Genomic DNA, 18593 nt, shown 5'->3' on the forward strand with positions numbered 1-18593 from the left:
AAAACATAAGATGATATATACCTCCCTGCTATCACTCAGGTATTTCTAAATCTCTGTTTGCTGAAAAGGAATCCTCATCCATTTTTTGGCCTCCTTTAATTCCTGGGCTCAGTAGTACTGAGGTCTCTTGGTAGTGAACCTAAAGGATTGTGGTTTATGACTCTTTTCACCAAATGACCAGCTGATTCATTTTCAGTAGAGCACATCCGGAAACGCAGTATATGCAGTAAATGTACTACATATAAATGCTTGTATGTACATATATTTGCTTTATATCCTTTGGCAATTTCTACCAAACCATACCTAAGGACTTCTGTGTAAAGAGAAGGTGCTAAAAGTAAAAGAGAACATTTGTTCTTATAATTGTTTAAACCCAAAGCGGTCTACGTTGACACAGACTGTAGGCAGTATTCTGTTTCCATAATGGAAACGTGGCAATCTTGCCAGGACCCAAGACTTGATTCTCAATGGATCAGTCTCAGCTCACCTGGAAGGGATCCTGACAAAGAGCTTGGGTGTGGCACATAACCAAGGGGCACAGAAGCTGGTCCATGAACTACATAGTCATTAGTCATGGTTTCCCCATCGCCCTTCATACGTGGACACAACATCCTCTGGCAAATAAAGTATATGGTTCCAGACACAAAAATGGTAACAATTACTCCAATAACTGAACCAACTGTATTGGTGGCCTGTGGTGCTGGCTCCTCAGTTGGATCTAAAATGGGAATGCAGTACAATTATATAATGGAAAAACAACTGTAGGTTCAAAATAGTAATTAAAAAGAGGCTTGCAAGCAGAATGTGAGGCTAATGAAGACAACTCATAAACACTTTTCTCTTTTATGAATACATATACATCATGCCCCATGGATACATACATAAATGTCATTGTTAGGAATCAAAACGAATTATCCTTAAGTGAAAACAGACATAGAATACATTGGGAAGTATAATTGTAAATCAATAACAAAAATGTTAATTATAGGTTTAAACACCATTAAGAAGCTTAAAACCACATATATAGATAAAATCTATCCTAGTTCATTCTGTATATCATAAAAATCAATAAGGTTACTTTGGAATTTCAGAGAAAATTTTAGGGTCAGAAGGGATGGACCTGGAAAAGTCATCAAATGTTTCACCTGGAATGGTAAAGAAGCCAAAATCAGCTCTGAGCTTGATTTTAGGTCTGAAAAGTGACATTTAGGCCTGGTGAAGAGAAAGTAGAAGCTACAGATGAGCATTAGCTCTCAGGCCCAACATACTGCTGCCTTAAGGGGGAGTCTAGTTGCCTGAGGGCAAGGATAAGGTCTCTGATACATGAGTACCCGAGGACTCAGAAAGAAAGCCAGAGCATGAGATGCCCATGGCATCTATATTCATGGAATCCCTGATCTATCTGATCTGAGAAGCAGAGGGCATCAATATTAGAGGTAGAGGGAGATAGCAAAAGGGCTCATCAGATTCAGAGCATTACTCTTCTATTCAGAAGGAAAATCCTTCCATTCTGAAGTCAGACTATATTCCACAATTGCAGATCCTTTAAACACCTTCCTTCTGCTTCATCTTGCCTCCAAAGCACCCATCCACATAGCTAACTCACCCTATGATTAAATCCAAGAAATGAGAGAAAACAACACCACTACGTTACATAATATGTAGGGGCTGCCAGTCCCATATTATCACCTATGGACACCTATGGACTAAGGCAGACTCCTTAGTCCTTGTGAGCAACAGCCCATCTTTCTCATTCTTTTTCAGTGCACTGGCATTCCTTTCTAACGCCAACCTTCAAGAAAGAACAGTTTACACTCACCATCTCCAATTCTTAGTCTCTGGGTCACATCTTAACTCACTGAAATTAGACTTCTGTCCTCACTACCACAATGAAACTCGTCTGAGAAGGTCAAAGTTCTCCTATCTGCCATAGTCAATAAACTCTTCTTCTCACTGACATTTCTACACATTCTATATTGCTGACTCCTGTTTTCTTCTCAAAAATGCCTGATCCTTCCAAGATACCGCTCTCTCAGTTTTACCATCTGATTATTTGTTCTGTTTCCTCTTGCTGGCTTCATTCTCTTCTGTCTGCCTCAAGTGCAGGTGCTTCCCCAGAGTTCTGTCTACCACCTGCTATTTTCCTCCGCTGCTTACTCTCCCTAGGAGATTTCGTCTACTGCCTCAGCTGTAATTAACGTTAATAAACTAAAAAGCCCATCTCTCTCTCTTGAGCTACAGACCCATATAGTTAACTTTCTGAATAGCTACAATAGGATACCCAATGGGCAACTTTAATGCAACATAATCCAAACTGAACTCATAGTCACCATCATTTGTCAATGTTTCCTAGACTCAGCGTAAGGCAGATCATAAATAAATGATGGCACCTGTAGCAAATTAAAGGAATTTAAATTAAATTTAAAACAAAAATAAACTAATTAAAAATCTACATCAGCTAAACATGACATCCACAGTCAAGATACAAAATGATACTTGGGTTCTTGGTCTCTGACATATATTCTGGTTTATGACTCCAGTCACTCAATGAGGTAACCTGTGAGTCAACCTAGACTTATCAACTCTTAAGTCGTTACCAAACCCTTTTTATTCTATTTCTGGAATAACTTTGAAATCTATCCCCTCCCTCTTTTCCACCACCACTGCTCCCCTTGATTTAGACCTCCACCGTCTTCTGCTGGAACTACAATAGCCTCCAAAGCATTTTAAAATTATAGGCTGCAAGTCATTAGATGGTAAAAACTTAGTGGGTTGAAAGCAGCATTTTGAAACAGAAAACTTCAGAATGCATTCCACACTATATAGGTAAATACTGTTGTATGACACTTTAATTTGTGTGTACTCACATCTTTGTATTCCTCTTGATGTGGTCAAAAAATTTTCAAATCTAAAACCAATCTAAACAATTTCCCTGCCATAATCTTATCACCTCCAATGCATCTGCTTTACAGCTTTCACAATTATGCAGCCATGCCAGTCCTTCACTTAAGTTTTTCAATGGCTCTCCGTTATTCTGGAATACTGTCTAGACTCTTTAGAGGAAAAGCAAAATCCTTCGTGATCTCACCTTTACATATGCTATCTCCAGCTGACACCCCTCAAGACAGGAGACTGTATTTTGGCAGTCCAATTTACATGTAACTTCTCAAAGGTGCTTGTTTCACTCTGGTTTTGAGCAGGACAGGACAGTCCCTCTGCCTGGAATGCAATCTCTCCACTTATCCGCATAAGTAACACTATTCATTGACCAACACTCACCAACCTTATGCACCATTTTTCTAAGACGTTTTCCCTGAAACCCATCTTCATTCCTAAAGATCTGACTACTCTCTTCTTTGTGCTAATCCTTGTATAGATCTTTATTACAGCATATTTAATATCATTTATCACACTCCTTTATCAAGGACCTACTATGATCCAAGTTGTATGTTTTATATACATTAAATCATTTAATTTTCTCACAACAGCCATGCTAAATATTATCTTCATTTTAAAGATGGAGGGCTTCCCTGGTGGCACAGTGGTTGAGAGTCCGCCTGCCGATGCAGGGGACACGGGTTCGTGCCCTGGTCTGGGAGGATCCCACGTGCCGCGGAGCGGCTGGGCCCATGAGCCATGGCCGCTGAGCCTGCGCGTCCGGAGCCTGTGCTCCGCAACGGGAGAGGCCACAACAGTGAGAGGCCCGTGTACCGCAAAAAAAATAAATAAATAAAATAAAGATGGAGAAACTGAGGCCTAACAAGAGCAAATAATTGCTGGTAAGCGGTGAAGTTAGAATTCAAACCCATCTCCGCCTGGCTTTAAAATCCCTCTTCTTACTACCACCTCCAACCACAGAGGACTTTGAGAACCCTGGTACGGTACCATGCATCCTCAGCACACAGTAGGTATTCAGCACATGTTTGCTGAATAAATGAATAGTTTCCAAAAATTTTAGTGAGTCTCCCATTTGAATTTTGTAAAAATACCAGCTTAAAGTCTTTGTTAAGATTAAAGAGCTTTAAAATGAGTTCTGTCTAAACTCCACAAACAGGGTAGGTAGACCTGGCTTGTGCTGAATTCCATTCAGAACTGTTTGTCAATTTGGGATATATTTTATGTTAGGACATTAGTCAATAGTTATGAACCCTGAAGAAACACAGGTTATTTAGCCTAAGGTCTCTAGACCTAGGGGTATAAGGTGGCTCGCGTATCCTCAGGCTGCATTTTAAGGAAGCTCTTAAAGTCACTGGTAGAAAATCACCCAGAAAAAAAATGGGAGATTTTAAACATGGACCAACGTTCAGAAACTCTTAAGTTTAGACCACTGATTGATTTCTACATATCTAAACTGAGAATTTCCTAACTTTAGTTTTGGCAAAACAATACTCTTTTCTGATGCTTTACTAAATGTTTCTGTGAAGATTTTTGTACATAAGAAAACTACTGTCTTTAAGAAATTATTAAATATAAAATGTAAGAAATCCCTGGTACAAACAACTAACTTAATAACTTGTTTCTTAATAAGGAAATATTGGTTGTAAGTGAACCTCACACATAAAGAAAAGGAAAAGTACTATAAAACTTCTCCCTTAAGAGTAATAAACAAGGTTTTAGTCATACTTACAACAATCCAGTTCATCTGATTTGTCGCTGCAATCTAAATTATGATCACATTTCTTGTGTTTTCCAATGCACTGACCGTTGGCACAGCGGAATTGATCAATTAAACAAAGCACTGAGGAAAAAAATGCAAATAGTTTTCTTATTTTTGCTACCATGTAAAGGTAAACTCTGGCAAAAGTCAAAAAGTGCTTTCTGGGGCTTCCCTGGTGGCGCAGTGGTTGAGAGTCCGCCTGCCGATGCAGGGGACGCGGGTTCGTGCCCCGGTCCGGGAAGATCCCACGTGCCGCAGAGCGGCTGGGCCCGTGAGCCACGGCCGCTGGGCCTGCGCGTCTGGAGCCTGTGCTCCGCAACGGGAGAGGCCGCAACAGTGAGAGGCCCGCGTACCGCAAAAAAAAAAAAAAAAAGTTCTTTCTGGGCGCAAATGAAAAACAAATTAGACTTTTAGAGAAAACTTACAAATTATTTCCTAGGGATTTCAACTGGTTGAAAGAAAAGAGAAGACAAAGGAATCCAGCACAAAATTTCCTATTTTGTCCTTTATGCTAAATTTCATCTTTCATTAATAATTCTGTCAAGAATTAAAGAATTCTACATGCATTTCTGTACACTAAAAATTTCCAGAGAATTTGTTTTTCTTGTGGTTGTTTTTTACTGTGTTAAAGGTTAGCAGATAAAAGAAGAAAATATGAAATTATTTTACGTTGTAATAAATAAATCCACTAACTGAGAGCTCATTGGAAATAAGGACTAGTTTTACATACTGAAGGTCTAATGTTTTGGCCTCATTTCTCAACTTGCAAGGCTTATTAACGTGTATAAACCTTACGCATGTTAAGTGAATTAAAACAATTTAGAACATGCTACTATGTTTAGAAATAATAAAGTCAAATTCACTTGAAAAACCCCAAATCTACCAAATGAGCCAAAGCAATACTCTGAATTTCAAACAACTTAATTGAAAAAGGACTCCATAACCAGGCCTAGGAATTTCGGATACCTTCACAGTTCTTCTCATCTGACTTATCCTGGCAGTTGGCATCTCCATTGCATCTCAGAGCACCATCAATACACTGCCCACTGGCACACTGGAACTGGGACTCTGAGCACACAGGACAATTGAGCTCATCACTGTGATCTTCACATTCAGTAAACCCATCGCACCGCCAAGCCACAGGGATACAGTCAATTTCTCCCGTGAAACAAGTAAACTGCTGAGGAGAACATGTCGGGGGTTCTTCAAATGAACAAGGGGGAGGGGAGTGACAAAAACATAATCACAGTCACACAGAGGTACAAACATTTACACCTGAGTGAAGCCCATTTAATAATTAGCATGTACAAAACACTTTATAATAGATAAAATGTGTAAAGTGTCTCACTGAATCAGAGAAATATAATCTTTACAGTACTTCATTTAGATTCACTAACTTTCAAAACTATAAGGCAGAAGTTTTCTCATATACTATAATTCAAGTAGGATTGCTGTATTTGCAACCCGTTATAATCTCACACATAACCTGGGAATCATCACTATAATCATCGACCTCCAAATATTTTAAAGTTACCTTAGAATTCATAACTTTTCTAGCCCTGAGGTTCTCAAATAATGGTCCACAAACCCCTGGGGGTTCCTAACCTGCGACCTCTTTCAGGGAACTGACAGAAACTATTTTATAATAATATTAACATGTCGCTTGCATTGGTGCCACAAAAGGAATGGTGGGTAAAACTCCTGGCACCTTAGCAGATCCGAGGCAATGGCACCGAACTGTACTAGCAGTCACTGCATTCTACACAGTCACATACACACGGGGTGGGGGGCAATGGGGAAGCCAGTTTCATTTAAGAATGTTCTTGATGAATCAGTAAAAATATTAATTACATTAAAATCAACTCTTTGAGTACATGTCTCCTCAATACTGTCTGACAAAATAGGAAGCATGTATAAAGCTCGTGTTGCATACCTCAGCATGATGGTTTCTTAAGGGAAAGCATTCTGAGCTATAAACGCAACCTAAAATGGGACACCCTTCTGATGTGAAAGAACAACTGACAGATAAACTATCAATGTTTGCACTTGGGTATTTGGCAGGAAGTTTTAAAAAAAATGAACCAGTGAGTCAATTATTTCAAGGAAAACAAGAGCAAATCATTATAACACTGTACTTCTGTGGCAAATTATAACACTGGAACTTTCAATCAGAAATTATAATTTTGGAAGACCTATATCCAAAACTAAACTTGACAGACTCCTAGTACTTAAATATTTTTATGATGAGATTGGTGGTAATGTTATTTTTTTCGATACTGTATAGTGAAATGCATCAAAATCTGAAGATCTGGGAATTTCTGAGTGCAATTCTAATATTTCCAAATGACCAAGGTGTAAGGTTACAAAACAGTGCATGGGTAAAATATCCATTCTGAGCACAAGATAAACTAACAGATTTCAACATGAGACTAGGAAAGGTGAGCTGATATGGTTTCAAATTCCACATTACAACTCAACCTATAGAAAATGACCCCTTGTCAAGATCTGGTGTAGAATTCAACATAAATATACATAATTATTTGAAAAGGCTATATTATAGTCCTCCATTTTCCTCATATCTGTATGAGGCCAAATTTCTTCATGTACTTCAACAAAACTACGTACTACAACAGACTGAATGCAGAAGTAGACATCAGAATCTAGCCCAAAATTAGAGATTTACAAAAAAGTAAAAATAATGCCATATTTCTCACTAAAATTATTTTGCTTTAGAAAATACAGTTAATTTTCTTAACAGTTTTAATTTGAGAACATGTAAAGGTTTATTATTGTTAGTTTTTAAAGTTCTTGGTTTCCAATCCTACTACGGTAAATACAGATAAATATAACCTAGGCAAACAAAAGCTCTCCTCAGCAGTTCTTTAAAATGCAAAAATATGCTGAGACCAGTTTGAGAACTGTCATTCAATCCGAATTTCTTTGTTTTGCAAATGAAGAAACTGAGGTTCAGAGAGGCTAAGTGATCACCAAGGTCAAAGAGCTTCCTATGAACAAGAGTGATTAAAAAAAAAGAGGACTAGAAGGGCAGTCTCCTTACTTTTAGCCCATTACCTTTACTACTGTATCACAGGCCCACTGACTCCTTTTAAAAACTTGTCTGTTAGTAAATTCTCTAGAGAACAGAACTTTATTATATGACTATAGATCAGAAAACCTTTTATCCTTAAAATAGAGAATATTAGATAGAGAATAGAGATTACAAGTGAACATTTTACATGGAGAATTTGAGGGACTTTCTAGAGGAAATCTGATCCTATTATGTATAGAGCACTGTAACAGATCATATGGAGAATAAAAACAGATAAAATATGGTCCATGTCCTTAAAGAGCTTTTAATTTGGTTGGGGCTAGGAACACACTAATGAATATAAAACAAATGATTATGTAACTCTGAGCTGCATGCTGCTAACAAGTGCTACAATTCAGAAAAAGGGACAACAGTAACAGCTAGTGAAGGTTTCAAAGATCATGAGGAAGACTCATCAGCTGCACCTTGGAAACGAGAGATTGAGGATGTGCAGGCAAGAAGAAAAATACATCCCTGAAATACCACAAGAAAATCCACAGAAGCAAAACAAAACAGAACATGCCACAGTGATGTCGAACTCCAAACAGCCACACAAAAATAAAGTGAGCAGATTGGGCAGATATACAAATGAGATGGGTTGGTAAAATAGGCTGAAATGAAAACACATCTTGAAGGTCAAGCAGAGGAATTAAGATTCTGTATTTCATTTACCTCCATTGTAAAATCAATGTTAAGTCACAAGAAAAATCTTGTATAAAAACATTCACTGCAGTTTCACTCTTAATAACAAAAACTGAAAACAATTAAAATGTCCCTCAACACAAGAATAATAAAACTGTGGCTTATTTATACAATGAAACATACTACTAGCAACAAAAAGATAAAAACGACTGATGCACTCCACTATAAGGATGAATCTCAAAAATATTATATTAAGCAAGAGAATGCAGACATACAGGACATACGTCATGATTCCTTATATAAAGTTCAAGAACAGGCAAAGCTAAACTATGAGGATGAGAATTAAAAAAATCGTTACTTCTGGAAGAGAACTGGCTGCTAGGACACAGGGAACTTTTCTTAATGAAAACACCGTATGTCTAGATTTGGGTGTTGGTAACACCATTGTACACATTTGTTAAAAACAATGCATTTAATAAAAATATGCATTTAATATATACATTAAAAACAATCACTAAATGTGAAGGAAAAAAACACTGGTCTTTTACAGGACATTTTCTAAATGAAAGGTGGTATCTTTGATTCAGTTTTACCTACATTATCATTACATAAAGGCATATTTTTCTAGGATTTGCCTTATTAGAGCAATATCCTGGCACCCTGACATGGAAACAGTTGTTTGTTTTTTTTTAATTGTGGTAAAATATATGTAACAAGTTTACCACTTTAGCCATTTTAAAATATGCAGTTCAGTGGCATTAAGTATATTCACATTGTTGTATAATGCCTGCTATTTTGGGGAGAGATACTTCAAGTACCAGAGCTTAACTTTTACTATGCACATATCTGATCTCCCCGACTAAACTGTATGCTCTGTGTCAAAGATCTGCAAATCTTCTGCAGTCCAAACAGAGTGCCTCATAGCTGCTACTCAATACATGTTATTTATTTTTTTAAAAAAACTTAAAGGAAAGTTAGAAGAATAAAATAGTCTTATAATACCATCTTATCAATAATTTTTATATTTTGAGTGTACCATCTTATCAATAATTTTTATATTTTGAGTGTAAGCCCTTTCAATCTTTGTTCACAGAAATACGTTTTTTACGTAATTCTCATCACAGTAGAAAATGCAATTTTAATATTTTTTTTCCACTTGCACCAAATTTTGGCTACACTTTTACGTCAGCTTATGCTCATAATGTTTAATAGCTATATAAACTCAGTTATTTTACTAACTTTCCTATCATTAGAAATTGTTTTTAAATTTTTGTCACTGCAGAGAATAGACTTTTTCCTTCAGTTGAATTAACTTAGCATTATCCCTGAGAGGACAATTTCTGAATTAAGGGAAAAAATATTATAATGGCATTTGAAGCTACCATACTTTGCTTTAACAAAGGAATATACCAATCTGTTATGGTCCCATGAGTGACTGAACCAATTTCACTACAACATTATTACTACTCAGTGATATCTTTAAAAAAAATTTTTTTTTTTTTTTTGGCTCCGTAAGTAAGAGAAACAATAGGGAACTGCTGATAGAACTGAACAAAAGAGTATTCTTTTCACTGGATACACTCCCAGCAATGACATATAAACTGATAGAATCTAGGATTCAGTGGATGGAGACTACAGGAGGTAGAATTAATTCACCTTGTTACCCTTTGGGGTGGGAAAAGCTACTTTTTTATCAGGAAGTAGATTCATTCACAGTTATGAGTTTCCCCTTTTGCCTCAGTCCCAGGGTTAGGTTACACCTATCACTTGTCATGATGAATTCACTCCTAGAAGAATCCAAAAGCCTAGTATAGTGCAGAAAATGAAATATAAGTGAGCAATCAAGTTAGGAGAAAGCAATTTCACTGTCACATCAAAGAATGCTAGACTAAGTTTTGGAACATGACCGGCATTTAGACTTTCAGAAAAAAATAATAACGTATTTACCTCCACATAGTAGCTCATCTTGAAGCAGAACCAAGTGCATGGGGCAGGAGCACCTTGTAGTACCATCTCCCTTTACAAGACAAATATGTGAACAGCCACCATTATCCTGAGTACAAGGGTGCTGTCCTGCAAAGAGAAGAGAGAAGAGAAGAGAAGAAGAGCACAGAAGAGGAGAGAAGAGAAAAAAGAAAGGAAAGAAAAAGAAAGAACGGAAAAAGAAAAGGAAGGGAGGGAGGAAGAAGGAAGAGCCCAGACAAAATCAATTACTTTTGAGTTACCAACAAAACCAAATGTAAAATCCTTTGAATTTTATTTCCACACAGTATAATTTCTCACCCCATCCCTACACAATCTACAAGAGAAGGAGGACAACAATTTAAAACACAAAATACTTATATCTAACCACTGTCTTTACATACTTATACATAAAATATTTTACAGTATTTAAAGTAAGGTAACGGTACAGCTCATGTTAGTTTTTGTGAATAAGAGAAAGTGATTATTCGAACTAAAAAAAATGCTAGGGAGAACGCTGAAACTTGGATATTATTCTCTTTAAAATATAAAAACTCTTCTAAAGATTTTTAACTCCAAAATTCTACCTTTCTGAGAGATAAGATGATTTCACTCAAAAAGTATACTCCAATGAGGAACCTGTTGAAAATTAGAGTTGTTAGAAGAAAAAACAAGTTCACGTGAATCTAACCACCCAGAGACAATCAAAATTATTTGCTTGGTCAACTGCAAAAGAACTTGCAATGTTACAAATGTTTCATTTCCTCATATTTGGGTTAAATTAAATAAATACACTATCAGGCACATTTCAAAGTCTGTCTCATAAGTTGTATTTAATGAAATCATTGTTTTGACTTTTCTACTTAGCTCGTGTCAAAAGCAATTTGACAGCTGTCATCCCAGTAGCCACTCATTTATTATGACTCTTTTCTCAGTAACACATCAGTCCTGCTTCAGTGTGTGTTGATGAGATTGAGGGAGTCAACTCTGTACAAATGAGCAGATGTGTGATACTACACATATGTGTAGTATCACACAAAGCAGACACCCCAGTCCTTGTATTAAGATGTACAACTCTATAGAGCACTTTCTCAACGTTTTAATTCATGACACTTTTCATAAACAGCAATCCAATTTTCTTTAATGTTATTAGAAATTTGAAAAAAGAAGTTTTTCTAAATATAAAACCATATTTAAGTGTTGAATTTTAAAGATATTCCCCCTGAAATTCTGAAAACCTTCATTGAGATTCTTCTGCAATAAAATGTTCATATCAACTGAATAAATAACTTAGCCATTACATCATCTCTACCTTATTCCTGTTAAATATTTAGCATGAATTATATGTTATAACATAGAAAGACAACAATTCTAACTTTCTAAATCTCAGATACCTCCTAACTTAACTTCTAAGTTCATGAACAGTGACAACACAATGAAGACTTGAACAAGCTACGGTGCTCTCACTCCTCTTCCCTCCTTTCATACTCCAATTCATTTCTGAAGCATTGTGCCAAGAAGTTAAGGAGTTTCAATACTTCTCTCAGTCCTCCATTTAACATGTGCATTCCTGATATACTGTATAAGACCTACAGTAGTGATTGCTAGGAAGGCACATTTGATGACAGACACATATTAACAAGAGTTAACAGTATTACATAAACACACGTTAACTAGGCCAAGATGACTAGTCATTTTCAAAAGTTTTCAGTAAGATAAAAAAATAATTTATGGCCACTTTTCTAAGCGAGAATTGAAAAACTTATCCAAGTGGGGAAAAAACAAGATCTTATTAAACACAGTCTTCTCTAAGTTTACACACTAATTTTTAGTTTGTTTTGCTTTTGCTTAAGAATAGGTTTATTTCCATGATAACTATAGTCATCATTATATAAATGTAACTTTTGCTTTTGTTGAAACCATGGGGATGTACATGGAACAAAAGAAATATATACTGTATACCAATATTCTTAAAAGGGCTGAAGGAGAGAGAAAAAACATGACAAGCAGAGTCCCTGCTATACCTGGGGAAATTTTTGAAAATGAGCAATACCATTTCTTTCCCCCACTCCTGTTTCATGAGGAAAAAGTATTTCATATGAAAAAGCTCCCAGGTGAATATAGCCTTTAAAAACATGAAGAGTTTTTAAAAAAAAAAAAAAAAAAGGCAAAACTAAAAGTGTATGAAAATCTTAAAGATAAAGAAATAAGAAGACACAAAACAACATCTTAGTTTTATATCATTTCTTACAACATGAATCTTGCGATTAGCAGTACACCACCAACACTTACTATATTCCTGAAGATTCAGCTCCTTTACTGCATGAATGTCACTAAGCTGGGCAATTCGAGCCTGGACTTTGGTTCTACCCTCTCGACCTGTCATGTCAATTTTTTCAATCATCTGCTGCTGCTTATCAATCCAATACAGCCAGTTTTCAAACACAGTTAGTCCCACAGGCTGCAGAATGTTGGAGTCTTCTAATACTATCCGGTTGGCACCTTGGAAAGGAGAACATTCAACAGAAATGATGCATGTGGGTCAAGTCATACATTCAACAGCTATTTACTGAAAACCAGTTAGATTTTTAAAGTACTGAAAAGGAAAATATGATAAGCTCTCTACCAGAAAACTTAAAAATCATTCTGAGAAGAAAAGATATATACATCCCGGAAAACAGGTAACAGACTAGACATCCAAGTGCAATTAAGAGCAAATAAGCGTCCAGTACGTAGTAGATACTAAGTTCATAGAAATGTAGAAAAGCACTTGAGTCGCTTTGAAAAATTTTTTAAAGCACAGTCCAGGGCTTCCCTGGTGGCGCAGTGGTTGAGAGTCCGCCTGCTGGTGCAGGGCACACGGGTTTGTGACACGTTCCGGGAGGATCCCGCGTGCCGCGGAGCGGCTGGGCCCGTGAGCCATGGCCGCTGAGCCTGCGCGTCCGGAGCCTCTGCTCCGCCACGGGAGAGGCCACAGCGGTGAGAGGCCCGCGTACCACCAAAAAAAAAAAAAAAAAAAAAAAAGCAAAGCACAGTCTATCTTTCAAATTAAGTCTTATGAAACTCTCTAACATGTATAACACACAAAAACAGTACTTCTCTGGATGAAGCAGTGGTGGTGGGCCGAGAGCTCTGTGTTCTCGGCTTCCCCCACCTGCCGAGCACACCCAAGGCGTCTGTGAAGACCACCACCCTCACCCACCGGGCCACTCAGAACACAGGAAAAAGGACTCAAAGGTTACCTGGTTCAAGCTTCACCTCAAAATAAGATTTCTACAACACCCCAGACACAGAGCCATCCAGACTCTGAAGAGGCAGCCTATTCTACTGCTGAACTAGGAGAAAGGTCTTTCACATAGTGTGCTGAAATCTGTGCCCCCTGCCCACCCCCATAGCTTCTCCTTCATTCAAAAAGAATAAAATACATTAATTCCTTCTCTCTTCCTCCTAATCATCCTTCAAATATCTATAGAACTTTTCCCTGGTCCTTAAGTGTTTGATCAAAGAAAGACATTAGCTTAATACTTTGGAAGTATCAGAGAAAGTTCCAGGAAAGAGGCAAACATAAAGCTAAGTTTTAATAAATGGAGAAAAGTGGGGAGGTATTACGGATGAGAAGGCACCGCCTAAGTGAACGTTCAGGTTCATGGTGGGTTAAACACAAGTCTACTTAAGCTCCCTCCTAAAAATCTACTAAAACGATGGTAAAAAATGAAGGCATAAACCCATAAGGACAAATGGGACAGAAGAGTAGAAAAGCGATATAAAATTTACAAGTTGGAGAACAGACAGACAACAGATCAAGAATGTTAGCCTCCTATGAATCTCCTTTCAATAAGCTAACAGAGGATGTGATCTATCACGTAAAAGGAATTAACGGAATCCGGGAAACAGCAGGTTCAGAACCAAGGAGACTGGCAAGTACATTCCCAGGATAACGGTGAAAGAAAGTTGCCCTAGAAAGCAAGCAAATCCAGGCTGGAGCAAGATGACAAAGAAATTCAGGAGGTACGTCTTCAGTTAAAAAGAAAAAAAGATGGAGTGCTTGACGCATCTGCACATACTGAAACAATATTTACATTAGGTAAGATTCATTTCAGAGAGAAATAAAGCTACAGAAGGAAATGCAGCTCATAGTAATATTTTCATAGCCATAAATAACAAACAATTATGAACTTAAAAATTATGATATAACTAAGCTGGGAGGATGGGAGGAGAGTTCATATAGGTATGTTACGGATATATGGTTTAAGATAGCAAAATCATTATCTTCCATTAAAAGAAGTCAAATTGTGGTATCTAAAAATTAAAAATCATGAAGCAGCAGTTTTAAACAAGTTATTTGAAACTATCAGAGATGCCTCTGAGAGTAGGAACTGAGAGGAGGAAGGAGAGCAGTAGACTTGGTTTTTGTAGGCCAATTAGAACCATTTGATTTCTATATCTACATGTATTACTTTGATGAAAATTAAAATTAAATTTAAACTGTAACACTAAGAGTGATTAAAAAAAGATTAGTTGGTGGTAGTGGAAGGATGGCCTCAACTGGACAACTGGGGAAAATAAGAGGTCAACAGTGTTGCTGGAGGAGCCCAGATCTACTGATTGACTCTGATGGCAGTTATAAAACTCTGGAATCAGCAATGAAAAGACATATTTATTCAACAATCTAAGCATATACTAAACACAGTGCAGTATAAAAGCTCTGCAGGAGGCTAAAAATACTAAGTAGAAAGATATCCCATGAAAAAAGTATATGATTATCTGTGAACATATAAGGAAGGGGGGAAAAGAACCTACCAACATTATACTAATCTTATTCAGAAAACGTAAAAAAAGGAAACATTTCTTTTTACGAGGCCAATGTAACCTCGATGGCAAGACGCCAACAAGTACATTATAAGAAAGGAAAATTATGGGGTAATCTTTCTAATGAACACAGATGTAAACATCTTAAACAAAACATTAGCAAATCAAATTCAGCAATATATAAAAGGGATAATGTATCATATCAAGTTTGATTTATTCTAGCAAACTAAGAACAGAAGAGAATTTCCTTAATCTGCTTTTTAAAAGTTATCTACAGAAAAACCTTAGCAAACATAAAACCTAATCAAGAAGTATTGAATGCTTCCCCCAAATCATGAAAAACAAAAACAAAATGAAACAAAAAAATCTAAGGATTCTATTATTTTATTCAATATTGTACTCGGGGGTCCCAGTCAGTGTAATAAGGCAACAAAGAAAAAGGACTGGAAAAGAAAAAATAAAACTCTCCCCATCTGTAGACAAATGATTCTGTAACACAGAAAATTCTAATTTAGCAAGGTCCCTGGGAACAAGCACAATGTATCAGACTGGGGAAGAAGGGAAAAACTGTATTTCTATATTCCAGCCACAACCAGAAAATGAAATATTAAATATTTAGACTACTCTTTATTACCAGCATTCAAAAGCATTAAATACCAAGGAATAATTCCAATGAAACACAGGCAAGACCTCTACACAGAAAACTACAAAACACTGAGGGAAATTAAAGTCCTAAATAAATAAGGGATATACCATGTTCATGGTTTAGAATCTAGACTAATATTATAAAGATAACAATTCTCCCTAAATTGATCTATAAATTCAAAGCAAACCAGAAAGAATTCTAGTAGGTTTTTGCTTTTTGGTGGAAGAGGCTGATCCTAAAATGTATATGGAAATGCAAAGGGTCAACACTAGCCACGGTAATCTTAAAGAAATACTAAGAAGAAATACTAAAGATGTACACTGCGAGATAAATTTGTTATAAAGTTTTATTAATTAAAACAATACTATGTAAGACAAAGTGACCAAGGGACGATTAGAGTCCAGACACAAAGTTACACTAATATAATCACTTCATTTATAACAAAGGTGACAGGAGAGAACAGCAGGGAAAGGATGGTCTTCTCAAAAGAAACAGTGTTGAATCAAATAGTAACGTGGAAAGTAAAATATAACTTAACCCCTGTCTCACACCATACACAAAAATAAATTCCAAATGGATTAGAGATCTAAAATAAGAAAAGTTAAACAAAAACATTTTAGGAAAAAACACAAGAAAGTATCTTTGTGACTATGCAGAAGTCAAAGATTTCTTAAATATAAAAGGCACTAATCATAAAGGGAAAAATTAATAAACTTTACTACAATAAAAATAACTTCTTTTTCATCTAAAGACACCACTGGGAGAGTGAAAAGGTAAATCACAAACTGAAAGATTTATGTAATACATATCTTTCTCTACAGAGAAAGTATGAAGGCATACCAAAATAAAGAAGACTTATAAATGGAAGGATACCCCACAGTCATGAATGAAAAGACTGAATTCCTTAAACATAACAATTCTCCACCAATATGTATGTAATTTGATAATGGATTAACATCCTGAATAAAGAATTTCTAGAATTCAGCAATAGGAAAATGGGCAGAAACTACGAATTGCAATTCACATATGAAATATGAATGACCAATAAATTAACCTCAAATTCAAATAGAGAAATGCATACTTTATTAACAATGAGATATACCTATAAAACTATTGGATTGGTAAAAACTCAGAAGTCTAAAAGTACCAAGTACTGGAGGAGAAGCTCATATACTTCTATATATGCTAAACTGTGGGTATTCTAAACTGATATAATCACTTTGGAGAGCAATCTGAATAGATATATTCAAGTTGAATATATACATACCACATTAGACAGCAATCCCACTACTAAGTTTAGGCCACAGAGAAATATTCAAACATGTACATAAGAATAAACACTGCAGCACTGCTTTTAATGGCAAAAAATTGGAAATAGCAGTTTAGATAGCAGAATAGAGAAACTGTAGAATGATCATCAATGAAATACTATTAGCACTGAAAATAACTGACACAGATTTGTGGATCAACAGGGATCATCTCAAAACCATGATATATCTGAAAAAAGCAAGTGACAAAAGAATACATGAGACTACTTATACTAATTTTAAAAAGTGAAAAGAAGTTTAAATGTGTGCGTGTACATGGTAAAAAATACACAGAGAGAGCGAGAGAGAGCGAGCGAGAGAAAGCAAAACATGCATGGCAAAGAAACACATCAAAAGTTACCTCTGAGGAAAGAGGGAGGAAAACAGAACTGGGGAGGGATACACAAGGGCTTCAAATTCTCCCTAATGTTTTTTGTTTTTTTTTCACGAGAGAGAAGGAGGAAGGAACGTTCAAAAGAAAATATGGCCAAACACTAAGATTTTTTTTTTAACATCTTTATTGGAGTATAATTGCTTTACAATGGTGTCTTAGTTTCTGCTTTATAAGAAAGTGAATCAGTTATACATAAACATATGTCCCCATATCTCCTCCCTATTGCGTCTCCCCTCCCTCCCACCCTCCCTATCCCAGCCCTCTAGGTGGTCACAAAGCACTGAGCTGATCTCCCTGAGCTATGCAGCTGCTTCCCACTAGCTATCTATTTTACGTTTGGTAGTGCATATATGTCCATGCCACTCTCTCACTTTGTCCCGGCTTACCCTTCCCCCTCCCCATGTCCTCAAGTCCATTCTCTAGTAGGTCAGCATCTTTACTCCTGTCCTGCCCCTAGGTTCTTCTGATCTTTTTTTTTTTTTTTTAGATTCCATATATACGTGTTAGCATACGGTATTTGTTTTTCTCTTTCTGACTTACTTCACTCTCTATGACAGTCTCTAGGTCCATCCACCTCACTACAAATAACTCAGTTTCGTTTCTTTTTATGGCTGAGTAATATTCCATTGTATATAGATGCCACATCTTCTTTATCCATTCATCTGTCGATGCACACTTAGGTTGCTTCCATGGCCTGGCTATTGTAAACAGACCTGCAATGAACGCTGCGGTACATGACTCTTTTTGATTTATGGTTTTCTCAGGGTATATGCCCAGTAGTGGGATTGCAGGGTCGTATGGTAGTTCTATTTTTAGTTTCTTAAGGAACCTCCATACTGTTCTCCATAGTGTCTATATCAATTTACATTCCCATCAACAGTGCAAGAGGGTTCCCTTTTCTCCACACCCTCTCCAGCATGTATTGTTTGTAGATTTTTTAATGATGGCCATTCTGACTGGTGTGAGATGATATCTCATTGTAGTTTTCATTTTCATTTCTCTAATGATTAATGATGTTGAGCATTCTTTCATGTGTTTGTTGGCCATCTGTATATCTTCTTTGGAGAAATGTCTATTTAGGTCTTCTG

At 36.5% G+C, this 18593-nt stretch overlaps 1 protein-coding gene across 3 annotated transcripts in view; it reads right to left on the bottom strand.

Annotated features, from left to right (window-relative positions):
• LRP6 (LDL receptor related protein 6) overlaps positions 1–18593 on the bottom strand; it is a 176174-nt gene that overhangs the window by 9574 nt on the left and 148007 nt on the right. For all 3 annotated transcript variants that reach the window (XM_082850868.1, XM_082850867.1, XM_082850866.1), the window contains 5 exons: positions 12642–12851; positions 10335–10460; positions 5624–5860; positions 4628–4738; positions 488–718 (listed from right to left, as the gene is read on the bottom strand). In XM_082850868.1, the coding sequence (XP_082706994.1) occupies positions 488–718; positions 4628–4738; positions 5624–5860; positions 10335–10460; positions 12642–12851 (915 nt within the window). The remainder of the gene's footprint in view (positions 1–487; positions 719–4627; positions 4739–5623; positions 5861–10334; positions 10461–12641; positions 12852–18593) is intronic.

The sequence above is a fragment of the Leucopleurus acutus genome (genome assembly GCF_964270905.1).
Source record: "Leucopleurus acutus genome assembly, chromosome: 11".
NCBI lineage: Eukaryota > Metazoa > Chordata > Mammalia > Artiodactyla > Delphinidae > Leucopleurus > Leucopleurus acutus.